Below are 17,588 nucleotides of genomic sequence, written 5' to 3'. Positions count from 1 at the left end.
TGGGATCAAGCACTTACATTATCGTGGGAATAATACAGAAATTACAGTCGTCAATTACGTTTAGTTAAATCAATGTAAAAATTAATAAAATAAAATCAAGTAAGTTTAATCCACAAAATATGTCAAACTTTTAGGGATACTGTAGGTGATTAGTACGTGTCGTCATGAAACAATAATTCGTTCTGAAAAGAACAGTTAATTGCGTTACCGTTAGGACAACTTTTTGCCGCGCCTCGATTTTATTGTCTACGCACCCTTCGCATCTTGGTACCACATGTTACCACTAGTGGCCAGGTAGGATAATTTTTGTATATAAATCTACAGTTTTTAAAAATTAAACACATTCCACATTCCATCTTCACCTCTTCTCAACGAATTATTAGGAAGTTTTATTTTAACCAAATAAGGACCAATCAAACTAAACCAAAACTACCCTAAAGTGGTGACCCCGAGAAGAACACCAAGAAAATTGAAGATGACGAACACAGAAAATTCCGGTGCAGAGCGTCAAGTTTCATCACATCCGTCGAGCCAAGAAGTCTCCGGTATCTCACTGTCGCTCCGTGTGCCACCATTCTGGCGCGACCAGCCGCTCCTCTGGTTCTGCAGTTTCGAAGCAGCAACCGCCGATCTGAAACGAAGCCAGGCCCAGCTCGCCCAGATGGTAATCGCACAGCTTGAAAAGCAAGATATCCAAAACATCGCTGATCTCATTTGCTCGCCGCCGGAAGCAGATTACTACAACGCCATTAAAGACCGTTTAATATCGCTATACGAAGAATCTAACAGCGCACAAACGAAGAAGCTACTGTCGCAAGTTGAGCTTGGAGACCAGAAACCCAGCCAGCTGATGAGGCAAATGAAGCAGCTTAACAAGGACAAATTTCCCGAGAGCACCATCAAAATGATGTGGCTCGAGCATCTGCCGCCACACATTCGTTCCGTGCGCGTCAGCGAAGCGTTTAAAATCAAAACGACGCTTGACGACCTGACCTTGCTCGCGGACAAGATGATGGAAGTCCACACGCCGTCGCAACACATCACTGCCGTCGCAACGCCTTTCACACCTGTAGCATCGCCACCAATTCCAGAACAACCAACCATCGACACCCTCATCGGTGAAATAAGAAGGTTGCTTTTGGAATCGCTGAGATACGAGCACAACCTCGCGACAACTACCGCAACAGTCGTTCTCGCCACCATTCACATTCACAATCACGCTCGCGGAACGCATCAACAAATCGAAACGAAAACCGACGAGAGTCGCAGATGGAAGATCGAAGCCGGAAAAAATCCCCAATGCCGTACTGCTATTACCATCATCGCTACGGTATGGACGCGAAGAAATGCACACCACCATGCAGTTTCAAGGCCATAAATCAGTCGGAAAACTAAAAGTAACGCTGGCCGCGGCGGGAACCGGCGTTACCGAATCATCACACCGCCTTTTCGTTACCGACAGGGTAACGAAACTTACCTTTTTGGTCGACACAGGAGCCAATATCTCCGTGCTACCAAAGGCAAAAGGCTCACGCGAAAAACCACTGCCATTTCAACTCTACGCCGCCAACAACACGGTCATTCCAACATACGGAGAGAAGTCACTCCAACTCGATCTTAACCTCCGAAGACCATATACATGGAAATTCGTTGTAGCAGATGTGTCTAAGGCAATCCTGGGAGCAGATTTCTTGCAGCACCACCACCTCATTGTCGACGTAAAAAACAGAAGACTGATCGACGGGAAAACAAAACTGGTAACAAACGCTCAGCTCAGTACTGCAGACATACCTACAGTTCGTAGTATAGACATTGAGCAAAATTACCACAGCATACTAGCAGATTTCCCAGGCACAACCAGAATCACTTCAATGAAGCTTAGTCCCAAACATTCCGTTGAACACTTCATTGAAACAAATGGACCGCCCCTTCACTGCAAGCCACGCCCCATTGCACCGCATCGTTACGAAATGGTCAGGAAAGAATTCCAAAACATGATCGATCAAGGGTTATGCAGACCAAGCAAAAGCCCTTGGGCATCACCTCTTCACGTCGTGCCAAAGAAGAATGGAGACCTACGCGTGTGTGGCGATTACCGAAGGCTCAACGCCATAACCAAGCCCGATCGGTATCCCATACCACACATACGTGACTTCACATACCAACTCGCAGGGAAGAAAATTTTCTCCACACTCGACCTCAATCGCGCGTACCAACAACTGTCAGTCAGCGAGCAAGATGTGGAGAAAACCGCCATCATCACACCTTTTGGTCTTTTCGAGTTTCCGCGCATGTGTCCTGGTCTAAAGAACGCCGGACAGACTTTCCAACGCTTTATTCACGAAGTACTGCGCGAACTCAACTTCGTATTCCCTTTCGTTGATGATCTACTCATAGCATCAATCGACGAGGAAGAGCACCGAAAACATCTACGCATCGTATTACAGCGACTAGAAGAATACGGCATCACCATCAACCCATCAAAATGTGTTTTCGGCCAGCCAACTGTGAAATTCCTCGGTCACCAAGTCACAGCGGAAGGAATACAGCCACCCCAAGAGAAGGTACAAGCTATTACAGACTTTCCAAAACCACAAACCGTAGAAGAACTACGACGTTTTCTCGGTATGATAAACTTTTACCGTGAAAATATCAAAGATGCCGCCACCATACAAGCGCCTTTAAATACCTACCTGCACAACGTCAAGAAGCGTGACAAAACTAAGATCGATTGGACCACTGAATCAACGCAAGCTTATGAAGCATGTAAAGAGAGCATAAAAAACGCCGCTTTACTTGCTCATCCGTCTCACCAGGCGACACTTGCTATATTCAGCGACGCTAGCGACAAAACAGCTGGTGCCGCACTCAATCAATTTATCAACAACTCATGGCAACCACTCGGCTATTTCTCGAAGAAATTCACCGACGCACAGACTCGCTACAGTACTTACGATCGAGAGCTACTCGCCATCTACATGGCTGTCAAACATTTCCGCAAAATGTTCGAGGGACGAGAAATAATTATATTTACCGACCACAAGCCGCTAACTTTCGCTTACACAAAAACAAATACAAACAGCGAATCACCGAGACGCACCCGACAGCTACTTTATATCAGCGAATTTACCACTGATATACGACACGTCAGTGGATCTCAAAATGCAGCCGCAGATGCATTATCACGTGTCGAAGCAATCACCTGTCCATCGCCGATTGACTACAATCTACTTGCAGAAGCTCAAGAGCGCGATAGCGATACCATTAAAGCACTCAGTCTACAGAGCAACTTATGTTTCAAGAAAGTCAACCTGCCCGTCTCAAATATCAAATTACACTGCGAAACTTCAACCTCACAGTTACGTCCGTACCTACCAGAAGAATACCGACGTACCGCATTCAACGCAGTACATAACGTTAGCCATCCTGGAATCAAGACTACGAGAAAATTAATTACGCAACGTTACTTTTGGCCCTCAATGAACGCAGACGTCGGCAAGTTTGCAAAAGTATGCCTACAGTGTCAGCGCGCCAAGATACAACGCCACACATCAAGTCAATTATCATTTTTTTCACCAACCGAACGATTCGAACACGTTCACATCGATATCGTTGGTCCGCTACCTACCGCGGCCAGCGGTCATCGATACCTCGTGACAATGATCGACAGAGCAACAAGATGGCCCGAAGCATACCCATTATGCGAAATATCAGCTGAAGACGTCGCCAAAGCGGTATACGAAGGTTGGATTTCCCGTTTCGGTTGTCCTGTAACAATAACAACGGACCAAGGACGCCAATTTGAAAGCAGAGTATTTGCATCTCTTTCTCGCTTACTAGGAATCGAAAAAACGCGTACAACTTCATACCACGCACAGTGTAACGGTATCATCGAACGATGGCACCGTGTCCTTAAAGCCGCATTAAAAGCAAGACTACAGACCGCAAGAAGCTGGATCAACGAGCTACCAACCGTCCTACTCGGATTACGCGCCGCTATGCGAAGTGACACCGGCGTAAGCGCCGCTCAGCTTACCTACGGTTGCAACATACGCTTACCCGGTGATTTGTTATCAACGACCTGCAATGACGTCATCATGGACTCTGGCTACATCGATCAGCTGCGCGACGCAATACGTAACTTGCAACCAATGCCGAGTCAACCACACAGCAACACAAAACCCATATTTGTTCACCGCGACCTGCAAACATGTGAATACGTATTCGTACGCATAGACGCCGTAAAGAAGCCATTACAAGCACCTTACGACGGACCCTATCGCGTGCTGAAACGAGACAGTAAGATATTCACGCTGCAGTTACCTAACCGTGAAATGAATATCTCTATCGACAGACTCAAACCTGCCTACACTATCACCGAGCAAGATGTGCCTACTGATACAACAACGAGTACCTGCAACAAGCAAAACACATCAAGTGCGAGCGAACTACATGAACCATCAAATAGCCTGAAACATCAAAATGACAACACCCTGAAACATCAAGATGACAACAACCTGAAACAACAAGACACTGGGAACACCTCAATACCTACAAGAACAACTCGCCGAGGCCGCGTTATACGCCTGCCGGTACGCTTCGCTAGAGGGGGAATCCTGTAGGTGATTAGTACGTGTCGTCATGAAACAATAATTCGTTCTGAAAAGAACAGTTAATTGCGTTACCGTTAGGACAACTTTTTGCCGCGCCTCGATTTTATTGTCTACGCACCCTTCGCATCTTGGTACCACATGTTACCACTAGTGGCCAGGTAGGATAATTTTTGTATATAAATCTACAGTTTTTAAAAATTAAACACATTCCACATTCCATCTTCACCTCTTCTCAACGAATTATTAGGAAGTTTTATTTTAACCAAATAAGGACCAATCAAACTAAACCAAAACTACCCTAAAATACCATACTAGAATTTTTTGAATTTGCCGCGCTTTTTCGTTAGCCAGACTCTATCATTAAATTGACTAAGCAACTGGGCAGTATCTCTATTTGGTCTCTGGACAAACATGTTTGAAGCTTGACATCTGTCATCAGTCATTATTCTAAATATTTTTTTATGTTGAATAGTGAGTGATAATAGAGTGTGAATGCTGTGTGTATTTTGGGATTATTTATAAAATTGTTTGATATAGTTTTGAACATGAAATCTTCTAAAAGTTAAAGATACTCATGATCAATCGTGGAAGCTAAACAATTATAATGGCACCAACAGTGCAAACTAATGAACCTGCTGAACGTGAAAAGCGTCCTCAGAGAACTGGAGAGAGGAGGTTAAATATTTTATAATTTACACATTTGTACTTGTATCATTGTTTGTCAATCTACTTAAAACTTTTTCTTTTCTTTTATTAGGGCGGAACTGGTTACACGAATAAAGTACTGCAATACATTACCAGACATCCCTTTCGATTTGAAATTTATTACGTATCCGTTTCCATCAACACGGTTCATTCAATACAATCCTACCTCACTGGAGAAAAATTATCGCTACGAAGTATTGACAGAACATGATCTAGGTGTTCACATAGATTTGATAAATCGTGATATATACCAAGGTGACGGTAATGCAGCTTTAGATCCAGCTGATGAGAAATTGTTAGAAGATGATGTGCTTACACCACAAGACTCAAAGAGATCGAGGCATCACGCTAAGAGTGTGTCTTGGTTACGACGATCTGAATATATTTCTACAGAACAGACAAGGTTTCAACCTCAATCTATGGAAAAGGTTATATTATTTCTATGTAACAACTAAAATGGTTCATAGTGGCTGTAGTCAAGTCACAAAACCATTATATTATAATATCAATATTTAATTTTGATAGATGATAGATTTTTCCATGTCATAATGTGTGCTCAAATTTTAGGTTGAAGCAAAAGTTGGTTACAATGTTAAGAAAATATTTAGTGAAGAGACCTTATATATGGACAGGGAAAGTCAGATTAAAGCTATTGAGAAGACATTTGAAGATAACAAGAAACCAATAGAAAAGCATTACAGTAAGCCAGGTGTGACTCCAGTTGAAGTCATGTCAATATATCCTGACTTTGACATGTGGAAGTATCCATGTGCACAGGTTATATTTGATTCTGATCCAGCACCAACGGACAAGAATGTGGCAGGACAGATTGAGGCTATGTCTCAGGCGATGATTCGGTAAGTATTTGAAAATGCATAAATAATTTTACTTATAATGCAGATTGCAATTTAAATAATATATGTGATACTTAAAGAAACCTTATGTTTATTAAATAACATTTGGATATTTCTCAGAGGTGTGATGGACGAAAGTGGCGAACAGTTTGTGGCTTACTGTCTTCCAACTGAAGACACAATACAAAAACGAAGACGTGATATCACTGAAAGTATTCCGTATATGGATGGCGACACTTATGAGTATAAAATGGCTAGAGAATACAACTGGAATGTTAAAAGTAAAGCATCTAAGGGATATGAAGAGAACTACTTTTTGGTTAGTGACACCTTTTTTTTATTTGGAGTATGTTTGTGTGTTATAAAAAACTTAATACTTCTAATAAAGCTTTAAAGTTATAAATTATTGTGAGGAAGTTTTATGGTTAGTATGCTAATATTTAAAAGATGTCCTTTTGGGCTATGGAATTGCTACTGCTTCTATGGATTATGCAAATTCCTTCATTTTGTATATAAAAAATTCTGTATATGGAAATTTTTAACCTCACACAAGCATTCTCTATGCTGATGATACCATATCCCATATATCCCAAGATACTGTTGTAACTGCTAAGTACAAAAGTAAAGGTAGCTTCAGTAATAAATAATACATTAATAATTTTACACAGTTTATTGAGGGTCTTATGGAATCTATTCAACAGATTTAATTCACGCTAGAAACAACAGTTGGATCGGTATATTATTGGTAAATATTTAATTTTTCAGCTGTAGTTTGTAACATTTCTTGTAAATTGTTACAAGAAAAACTTCTGAATGAATGTACCTAGGTAACACTGAAAATGTTTAAAAAATGAAAAAACGGCTTAATGTAGAATGTTGCCAATACTTTTTTTGTTTTTCGAAGTAATATCCGTTCCTCTCTACACATCGTAGCATTCAATGGAACCACTGAGAAAAGCAGCGGGCCCATTCTTCCTTCTTTCTTCATTCTTCTTCTATGGCATTTTCGTTCACCGCATATTCAGGGCTCGTAAAGCGAATACCTCGGAATTTTATGTTTAGTTCTTTGGAATAAATGAAAGTCGCAGCGCGCCAGGTCAGGACTGTATAACGGATGACTCATTATCTTGACACCTGCCGTAGACAAAAATTTAACAGTTCATTTTGCGGAGTGCGCTGAAGCATTGTCGTGGTGAAGGAGGATCCTGCTTCGATGATGCTGCTGTCGAATTTTTTCCTTGACAACAGGCAAACAGCGATTGACATACCAGTCTGCAGTAACTGTCCTTCCATCTTCTACTGAACAACTGTTCCGAAATGACCAAAGTATGAGACAATCACTGCTGATAGGTCACTGTCTTATCTTCCTCTATCATGCGTCGCACAGCACTGATGTTATCTTCAGTAGTCGCTGTTAAAGGACGTCCCTCACGCGGGTCATTATTGAGATTGCTACGTCCACACTTAAGCTCGTTAAACCAATTGTAAATAGTGGCACGAAATGGGGCTTTATAAAAAAATGCTAATCGCAGCCTATCACAGCTTTGTTGTTGAGTAAGCCCAGCCCACAAGGAAAGTTATAATAAATCATTGACCGAAAATTTTCTCTCTTTATGTTTATTTTCACGTGTAACTAGAGTTTTTGATTTGCCGCCAATTCACATAAACAAATGACAAATGAATGCAATATACTACATTAGTTTACCAAAGAGTTCTAAAATTAAAATTCAAAAAAGTTTTCATTGGCAATGGCCAGTTCTAAACAAGTTCAGTGTTACCCACGTAATTGACATTTTGTAAGAACAAGACAAGTACGAGATTAATAATTTAAGATGACATGTAACTGATGTGTTTAAAGAACGTTATTTTGATTAACAAATTAAAACATGTTACCTCAGAACATATAATATAATATTGACATTATACAATTTTAATTTTAAACATTATTCTGAAATGAATGTAATAAACAGGTGGTTCGCAAAAACTGTATTTACTACAATGAGTTGGAGACAAGGGTCCGTCTGTCAAAGCGACGCGCCCGTGCTGGAGCTGCTGCTCAAGCGCTTACTAGATTGGTGGTTACTCACAGACCTCTCAGTGCACCTGAACATCGTATGCTTAGACTTAGGGAGAAACAACTGGAACCTGCTCAGGTTTGCCTTTTTAATACAAATTACTTTTTGTCAAAGTTTGTTTTTTAAATATTCCATAAATGCTTTATTTTTCATATTTTGTTATAAAAAGTTTTTATATTTGTTAAACTTCGATTGTTGTATTAAAATTATAATGTTATTTAGCTTATTCATTGTTTTTTAATTTCTCAAAGATGTTATATTATGAATAAATTAATATGTTATATTAGGAAGAAGATGAAGAAGAAGATGACGAGGAGGAAGATGAAGAAGAGAGTAAGGAACAGAATAGAGATAAGGAACGGTGAGTAATTTTATATAATTTCAACAACTTGTTATACATTCATTGTTGTTTAAATTTATGTATAATATCCGGTATTTTATCACACCGTGTAATACAGTTACTTACCTATTTAAAATACATTAAGTAATTTTATAAATTTTTAGTATTTAAAAATTATAAAACATTATTACAGCTCCAGGTCTCGTTCCAAATCTATTTCAAAATCACCCCAAGGTTCAGAGAAATCCAACCATTCACGATCAGTTTCTCGTGAAAAGTCCAAATCGAGATCTAAATCTAGGAGTAGGTCTCGCTCGCAATCTGGATCTCGAAAGTCGAGATCTAGATCCGGTTCAGTACAATCTGGAACTGGCAGGTATTTATTTGCCATCTGTACTTGTATTTGTTAAATATTTTTAATAATTTCGTAAGTACGTACGTACATACGTAACGTACATGTACCTTTTTGCTATTAAACAGTGAAATTTAACTTAATAAATTGTCAAATTGTTTATGCACGAATTAATTCGTAATGGAAAACAAACAATAAAAAAATATGTATAGTAGATTTTTTTCTACTGAAGAAAACCAAAAGATTTTTATTATAGTATTTTGTTAAATTTGACTTACTTTTTATGGTAATGTTTTCATTGCATGCATTCGGATTATCCGGAAAAGATTATAAGCGTTAATGCTGTTCATTGCACAACGTAATTTTTATTTCCATTTCAAATTATACTGTATTCTCTTGTATGCTATGAATAAATACTAAAAAGAAGAACTCATGAATTAGTAATTATTTCAGATCTCGGTCGGCTTCTCGGGCGTCGTCACGCGCTTCGTCACGCTCGTCTGGAAAAGCGTCTAGAGCAAGCTCCAAAGCTAGCGGGAAGGTAGCTTGTAGCAACATTTTAAACATAACTAAAACGAACACGTTTCGTTAAGTATTAAAATGCATTTCAAATGTTAAGGTCTCAAAAGCGTCATCTCGAGCGAGTTCCCGTGCATCATCTCGTGCGAGTAAGCGATCGTCGCGCGCTTCCTCTAGAGCCTCGTCGAAGGGATCTAAAGCATCGTCCAAAGCCAGTTCGAGACGGAACTCAACTGGCTCCGAAAGATCAAGAAGCCGATCTGCTAGTGGTTCTAAACAGGTTTGTTTCTTAGATTTATTTTAAAAGTATTTGTTTGAAAAACAACATGAATAGCTTAAACTAAGGCCTTGTTTATTAACAGTCTTAATTTTAGTTATTTTCAATACACTAGATTTAGTTCTCTTTAGGCGTCTTCTACCTAATGTATAAATAGTAACATAAACAAGGGATTTCTATATTTTTAAAAAAGGAAAGCTTTCAAACTTTTTTGTGAATGTTTAGGTCTTAGACCCAAAAATAACGGTTTTCTTTCACCTGCTAATTGCGGATGATTCATACGTAATGGGCTAACGATACTCTTTTAATACAAGATACTAGTAATAATATTTTCTGTATACATACTACGTAAATTAAACTTTATTTTAATTTATGATTGATATTTGTTCTGTTCCCAGGGTTCCAGGAGCGCATCAGCTTCTAGCGCTTCATCGCGTCATAGCGGATCTGACTAAGAAATTTAATAATGTGATTGAAACGTTGCTTTAACAACATGTCCTGTTACTTATCTAATAAACTTTATAAAATACGTTATTATTTTTAATTTCAACCAAATCGATTCACGCAATATTTCCTATTATGTTGTATTATGACTGTAAGCAGAGCAGTATAGGTTCAGCAGACTCGTTTGACGTCGTGAGTTCAAATCCTATTGATACCTATTGGATTTTTCTAGGTGCGCAATATGCATTTGTTTGAACTTTTATAAAATACTAAATCACGATATCTTGACGCCAACGTTAGGTGTTAAATACTAATAAACTTCTTAAAGATTAAAATAAAGCAAAGATTAAAAACCATAGAGAATTCTAGAAGAAAGTACTGAAATATTTCCGAACCAATTCGACTTAGGGTCCTTCAAGAAAAGAGCGTACCAAATCATTAAAAGCCGGCAACGTACTTGCGAGCCTTCTGGCAATGTGAGTGTCCATGGGCGGCAGCATTAGGTGAGCCTCCTATTACATAAAAAAATGATCGGAATAATTTATTTTTTAATTGAAAATATTTTCGATGCGTTTTTATATTAAACTTTTGGTTATTTGTTAGCTTTTTCAAATACCTGCTGTAAGGGATTGTTTTATTCGATTTTTATTTTCTACGTTCTTGACAAGAATATAATAATAACAAGAATAATATAAGGAGTATAGTAAAAGAAAGTCATATTCATAGCAATTTTATTAGTGCATTTGATATTATAATGTTATTCTATAAATATATTGGACATATCCGATTGTAAAAATAAAAAATCACACAATAAATTTAAAAATTCCTAAAAATTTAAATGCATTTTTAATCATAAATGTTAATTTGGTATTGTCTATTAAAAGTAGCTTGTTTTTTAATAAAATATTTAATTATATGCGAGTATTGGACTTCCTTCGTGAGACGGTATTTGTAAACTTAATGTTTTAGTTCATAGAAACAAATTGCCGCAGATTGTGTTTATACATAGACAACATTTCACAAATATAAACGAATACAATATTTCAAATGGAGTATTTTTAGAAGGCGGATTTATTACACTTTTAGAATTGTTTCAAACAGCTGTTACAAGCTATGCTAAAATTTGACAAAGAATTGCGAATAATAGTGGCCTTTGACAACCACATATTTTAATAGCTTGGTTAAGTATTCTACTCGCCAAGTTAGCCACACAATGTTATAGAAACATACTAGTTCATAGCAAAGGTTTTTTATTTCCTTCGCGTTAATTTTTTTTTGACAAATCGTACGTATTATTCATGCTGAGGAATATATTTGTAAATACCATATGAATGTTATGTATCCACTATTTAGTATATGGGTCTAAAATCATAATTGTGTTAAAATTATTTAACCTTATCTATTCCATGTGTCAAATTGATACATCAAAATTATTATAAAATTCTGCCTTATAATTAGTAAAGTAATTAGTTAATTTACTTAGTAAAATTTTGTTAATCAGTTTACACATTGCATCGATAAAATTATTCATCAGATTTTCACTTAAAAGTTTGATGGTAATAATATTTATATTTTATTATTATTACTATATTTGAACATTTGATATCTTTCTAAACGAAAATGATGCTTAATTTTTAAATATATGAGATGTAAAGAAATAAATGTAGAATATTTGTTTTACAAAGATATCTATACAACACTGCATAGTTTTGTGTGATGTAAATCGTGGATGTTATATTATGAAGGTCAGTTACTGAGTTCCTTAGCGATCATATCCATATAGTGTTGTGTGAATACTGCCTTATTATGCATAACATAACGTAGTAAGGTGCCTGATACCGAGGTCAGTTCTTTAGTAAATGCTGATAGTCCAACCGGTATCTGCCTGGACCCACCAGAACATACAAGGATCACTTTTAGGAACTCAAGCACCCTTTGGCCTAAAAAAATATATATAATTATAGCACTAGAAAATTTGTTCCAGTACATACAGCGTATATCACTTGACGCGTCAATTGTCAATGACAATATAGTCTGTGCGGAAAGAGAATAGTTGTAGGATTTGAGGTCGCTGCATTATTAAATTTTTTTTTTTCATTATGTTTTCCTCACTATTACGTTTTTATTACCACTATTATATTTTAAAAGTGAATAGATTAGATGACGCGTAGCGAAATAATTATATATATATAATGTAAATTATTGTAAGTTTTTAATAATAATACATAGCTTCAATCCATTCAAAAAGTGTTTTTCTTCATGTGTAAAAGCTATGTTAACAAAAGACAATACTAAATACTAAAATTACTCACGAACAATCTGCCTCACTCTATGTTCTGGATCGCCAAGTGATATAATCTGTGTGCGTATAAGATCTTTAGTTTCTCCAGTTAGAGGCTCTTGATTCATACTTTCTAACAACTGTTCCGTCATTTGTATAACTTCTTCGGCTATGGAAGGTAGTACCTCCTTAAATTCTCTGAAAAAATATTTTAGATGAAAAATTCTAACATGTCAATTTATGAGTTCGTCTATATATTTCAGTTTGCAAGGTTATATAAATACATTATACGGTCTAATGGAGATCATTCCTTAACACTCACACAATTATTTTTTAACTTTTAATGAATAATATGCTTAATCGTCGAAAAAATAAAATAAAAAAGAACTTGCAAGTATTTATGAACAATAAAAGAGTTGATATTGAAGAAGGAAGAGAATTTCATATGATAAACGAATTGTATCAACCATTTTATATACAAAAGAATAAGTTTTGTTAATTAAATTTTAATCATTACTTATCCATAGATTTTTGAAAAATAGCCCACTTACATGTCATTAGATGCATTGTCTATGATAATGTCAATCTTGTCTTTAAGTCGTTGTTTATGGTTCGCGTTAGGATCGTTACCACACGACGGACTGACAAGCAGTATTGACGCAACACAAACAAGCCGATAAACTTGAAATCCCAGCTCAACAAAGCGGGGCTTGTCAAGTTGTATTGTCTTAAAAATATTCCAAAGTTATGTTAATAATAATAATATATGAATAATATAAAATAATAATAATATATGAATAGAAATCGTTGTGTTCCTCAAGATATGATATTATTGCATTAACATACAAATATTTATTTTAAAATTTAAAATCAGCTTGGAGACGTTTTATAAGCAATTAATGACAGAACAGGTTCTTTGGGGTTATACTAGGACTGAACAGCTACAAACTCAAAATTGTCTCCAAGCTTTGACTGTATTTGAGATTTTCTCTCAAATATATATAATAATACCTCTGGATATCCTTTCGATTCATCCCACTCAAGTAACTCCAAGTACGCTTTGGCCAGTGTTTGGGCTGTGACGTTTCTTATGATATTTGTGTCTGTGACCGGGAGAGTAAGCCCTGTCTTCTCGATGTGTCGTTGCAACCATTCACTGGTGTATTGAAGTCCATCTTTAATATTTCCCAATGTTAAAAACCCCATTATTAATAAATAAATCTGTTTGTTTTTTAAACACTGATGGCCAACTTGGGGGTTTCCCCCTCAAATTTAGCGGGAATCAATCTTGGGGGGTTTTAGGAGGTACATTAATATAGGGGGTACTATACAAAATATGTTGTTACTCTCCGAAAATGCACGATTCTGTACAATTTATATTAATCCTAGAACCCAAACAACAAACCCAAATATAAACTCGTATAACTGAAATACCAAAAAGCTATAATACTTCAACATGAAAATTGTATAATACTCGAATGTATTTTCGATGCATATCTGAAATTACTGCTTAAACCGAGTGTACAACACTTCAGGGGTATTTGAAGTCGGTTCTAGGGAACATTCTATAGGAGTTGGCATCACTGATTGCAATATTTGCAGAGCAGTATTGGCACCAGCTTGCGACACTCCACCCTGCCGTACACCGGAATGCAAGAAAACATGCTGAGCAAACCGGCATTACACCTGGCCGATTACCTTGACCTACTTGCCACGTACCCATGCAGGAAAACATCCTGAGGAAACCGGTATTAAACCTAGCCAATCATCTACTTGCCAATTAAAAAAAAGTGATTATTAAACAGATATAGTAATCTGAAGCCAAGATCTGGACGTTATTTTCTAATTTAATTAAAGTACTTACTTACTCATCTTGAGTTTACTCTGTTATGAAAAGAGATATCACTATATATACCTATGACTATATTCTGTACAAATTAACAACATCTTACTATTACTGTCTACCAGCACTAAATAAGATGTACAGAGTGCAAATCAATAATCTAGGCTACAAAAACCTTAATATGACAAATTTAAGTATGAAAGTTTATTTTATTATGTATTAGAATTTATGGCCTCAAACTATAATACCATTTGTTAAATGGGTCATTAAATGTCAGGAAAATTTTAACAAACTAAATTAAATTTTAAGAATTAATTAATGTTAATTGGTCAGAATTTTTCAAATATATCACTTACCCTCAGAGAGCTTGAGCATTTCATCAAATTTATTTCTTTCATATTGAACACTTTCTTTCTGCACATGTGGTCTTATCATGGCTATTAATGTGTTAGCCAAATCCAACTTGAGAACTTCTAGTGTCTCCAAAATAGCACGGAATATGTCGACCTGAAAATATATTATGTTCAAATACTTTTTTTTTAAAATTAACACATTCTTTCTCTTCAGACCTCGGTCACCTCCATGTACCTAACGATACAGGGGGTACAATGTAATCTACTTTTGCTAAATAAAACTACTTACAGTATCAGTAAGTTGAGTTATGTTCTGTATCATTTCATCCCTTGCTGGAGCAGCCAGCTTTGCCATCAGGTCTATAACAAACTTTGCATACTTCTGGAAGTCTAAACTGTTGTTCTCTGCTTGCTGCTTGATAAAATCTCTATCAAGGACTTCTTCTATCATTTCCTTAATCCTTGTATGACGCGGTAGAAGTATTGAGAATAATCCCTGAAGTTAGACATTCAAGTTAAACTATGATTATGATAAATATTATGTATTTAATATCTGTAGTAATATTTCAATGAGAAAAAAAAAATGTTTGCAACATAAAACCTCAACTATTCTAGGCTGATTTAAAAGTTCTTTTAACAATAGAATGCTACATTATCTGGCATAACATAGACTTATATATATATTGATTTTAAAATAATGTTCATTCCCAAGACAATAAATGTATGTGTATAAATGAAAGCATGGGAAGGCAATAATGCCAGTACTTGAAATCAAACTTTTAATTTTAGTAGATATTATCTGAAGTTCCTTATAATGGCTTAGCTTCACTAACTAAGCCAAAGCTTATCATGAGTTGTTTAAGTTATAAGAGTAGTAACATAAGGTAATAGTGCTTGCAAACAACAATTTGTAATTAAGCAACAAGTGTGTAGTATGGTTTTATTAGATGTTTGAATTTTAACATTCATTTATGAGTTGTAATAACTAAGTACCTATGTATATGTCTGGGAAGAAAAAACATTTACACTATACCTGTTTCACATCTTCCAATAACACTAGTGCTTGTTTATACACCGGCGGATCAGAGTTCAATTGTTCTCTTAATATGTCAAAATATGCCCGATGCATTGTTTCTTTTACTAGCTTTTGATAGCTGTGAAATTAAAATTTATTAAATTTGTATGTGAAATGAAAATGAATTGCTTGGTATGTCTAATGCAAAGCAAGGAATAGAAAACTTTGGACATGATTTAGCTTAAAAAGTGAGAGCCACAGAAATGGAGTATCTCATGCCATAAAGACACTTTAAGAGAACTTATATATAAAAATTTGAATGACACATAAGGTAATCTAAGGTCAGTTGCACCTCATGTTGCACACAAAGACCAGTTATGAGTCATACATAATCAACAAAGAACTTGCTAATATTATAACCTCTATATACATTAGACAAAACACTATATAAGTTTACTTATATTTATAGATATAACCTTACTATTATACTACTATCATGTGAATTTAATTTCCTTTGTTAAAGCACTTTAATTACACGGACCAAATTAATGGAATATATTCTAGTAATTTAGTTCCATCTTAAGTCTAGCATGAATTTTAGACTCTAGTTCTTAAAGGCATAAACAATAAATTACCTGTTATCAGGTGCTTCAAATGGCTCCAGCTTAAAGTCCTGATCAACAGCTATCTCATGAGCCAAAGCCATATTCCTCATGCCATGGGCTGCTTTCATGATATCCTCCAATGTTACAAAGTGAGGAGGTGAAGCTCCTGTTATACTTGTCCCACGAATTCGGAACTGTAGGGGCTCACTGGCAAAGTAGCTGTAATTATACAAGTTTTGTATCAAATATTGTTTTTACAAGGGTGTAGAGTATTATGAAAAGAAACATGTATAAAAAATAAGATTAAAATTTAAAAACATCTACAAGTTTTACCCTAGAAATTTCATCTCACAATGCTTATTTGTAAGGCACACTCTATAAATCTGTTACATAAAATTATCTGTTGTAAAAGTACAAATAAATTAAAATACATAGTTATATATTCAAAGAAAATAATAATAAAATGACAACTTTGTCAATCTTAGGAACAAAGGGTCCTTTGTTTAGTATAAATTAAAGTTTCATGTGCATTGATTGGAATTTTGGCCTTTGATTATAAAAAGAAATGTTAATACCTTGGGCCAGCTGGAGCTGTTCTTGGTGGAATCGTTATGTTTTTCTCAGAGTTCTCATCTTGAGAGCTTGAATCACTTTTGTCACGGTCGCCCATAGCTAGACCGCAGTTTAAACTGAGCGTAAAAATCAGGAAGGATTAATAAACCCTTTAATCCATATAAGGCAGAACGTGATATTACAGTTTCAAGATCTCAAATCATCTTATTCACCTTGAATCATTCCATGATACAACACATAACCTAAATTTTAATGTGGATTTCGTTGGTAAAATATTATAGACATAAATATTGTTTCTGCCGTATTTTCTAATATTCATTAAATATTAATAATTGGCCGATTTCGTAATTATTTGAATTGTTTTTCTTCTCGGTTTACAATACTTGTCAATTTATAACAGCTGTCAAACGTTAAATTAAAATTGACGTCACCTTTTGATAACGTCGTGACAACGTGATTTTTCTTTCGATGATAGCGCCCTCTATAGACGATCTCCTAGATTCTACTGTGCTCAAGAGATGCTGCTTTTTACAGAATATGATTACCATTTCAAACGTTCAACAAAAAAAATAATAATGTTATATCAGGTATTTGAATGCCAACTCCCAACGGCAAAAGTGTCAAAACAAAAATTTCTAATTACAAACTGACTCCTGCTTGTTGCGTTAGCACGTCGAGTCAAGCTGTTCCAAAAGCCGAAAAACTGGATGCCAACACTACTTTTCAAAAAGTAGTTAAA

The 17,588-nt window shown here is 36.0% G+C and overlaps 2 protein-coding genes across 2 annotated transcripts; one reads left to right on the top strand and one right to left on the bottom strand.

Annotated features, from left to right (window-relative positions):
* The first annotated feature begins 5,070 nt into the window (after positions 1–5,070).
* Positions 5,071–10,264, top strand: LOC123712327 (RNA polymerase II-associated factor 1 homolog). The gene is made up of 10 exons (XM_045665350.1): positions 5,071–5,288; positions 5,371–5,746; positions 5,886–6,175; positions 6,293–6,491; positions 8,143–8,325; positions 8,535–8,608; positions 8,781–8,963; positions 9,393–9,480; positions 9,559–9,738; positions 10,134–10,264. Exons 1-10 carry the CDS (start codon positions 5,218–5,220, stop codon positions 10,188–10,190), a joined length of 1,701 nt encoding a protein of 566 aa, XP_045521306.1. The 5' UTR covers positions 5,071–5,217; the 3' UTR covers positions 10,191–10,264.
* A 632-nt stretch (positions 10,265–10,896) lies between these two features.
* On the bottom strand, positions 10,897–17,246 carry LOC123712080 (T-complex protein 11-like protein 1). The gene is made up of 9 exons (XM_045665022.1): positions 16,852–17,246; positions 16,307–16,495; positions 15,690–15,810; positions 14,946–15,152; positions 14,660–14,810; positions 13,472–13,635; positions 13,012–13,187; positions 12,492–12,658; positions 10,897–12,119 (listed from the first exon to the last, which is right to left on the bottom strand). The coding sequence occupies exons 1-9, from the start codon at positions 16,944–16,946 to the stop codon at positions 11,926–11,928; spliced, it is 1,464 nt and encodes a 487-aa protein (XP_045520978.1). The 5' UTR covers positions 16,947–17,246; the 3' UTR covers positions 10,897–11,925.
* Positions 17,247–17,588: the final 342 nt, after the last annotated feature.

The sequence above is a fragment of the Pieris brassicae genome, chromosome 7, assembly GCF_905147105.1.
Source record: "Pieris brassicae chromosome 7, ilPieBrab1.1, whole genome shotgun sequence".
Taxonomy (NCBI): domain Eukaryota; kingdom Metazoa; phylum Arthropoda; class Insecta; order Lepidoptera; family Pieridae; genus Pieris; species Pieris brassicae.
The sequence above is the reverse complement of the archived record's forward strand: the minus strand, read 5'-3'. Positions and strand labels throughout refer to the sequence as shown.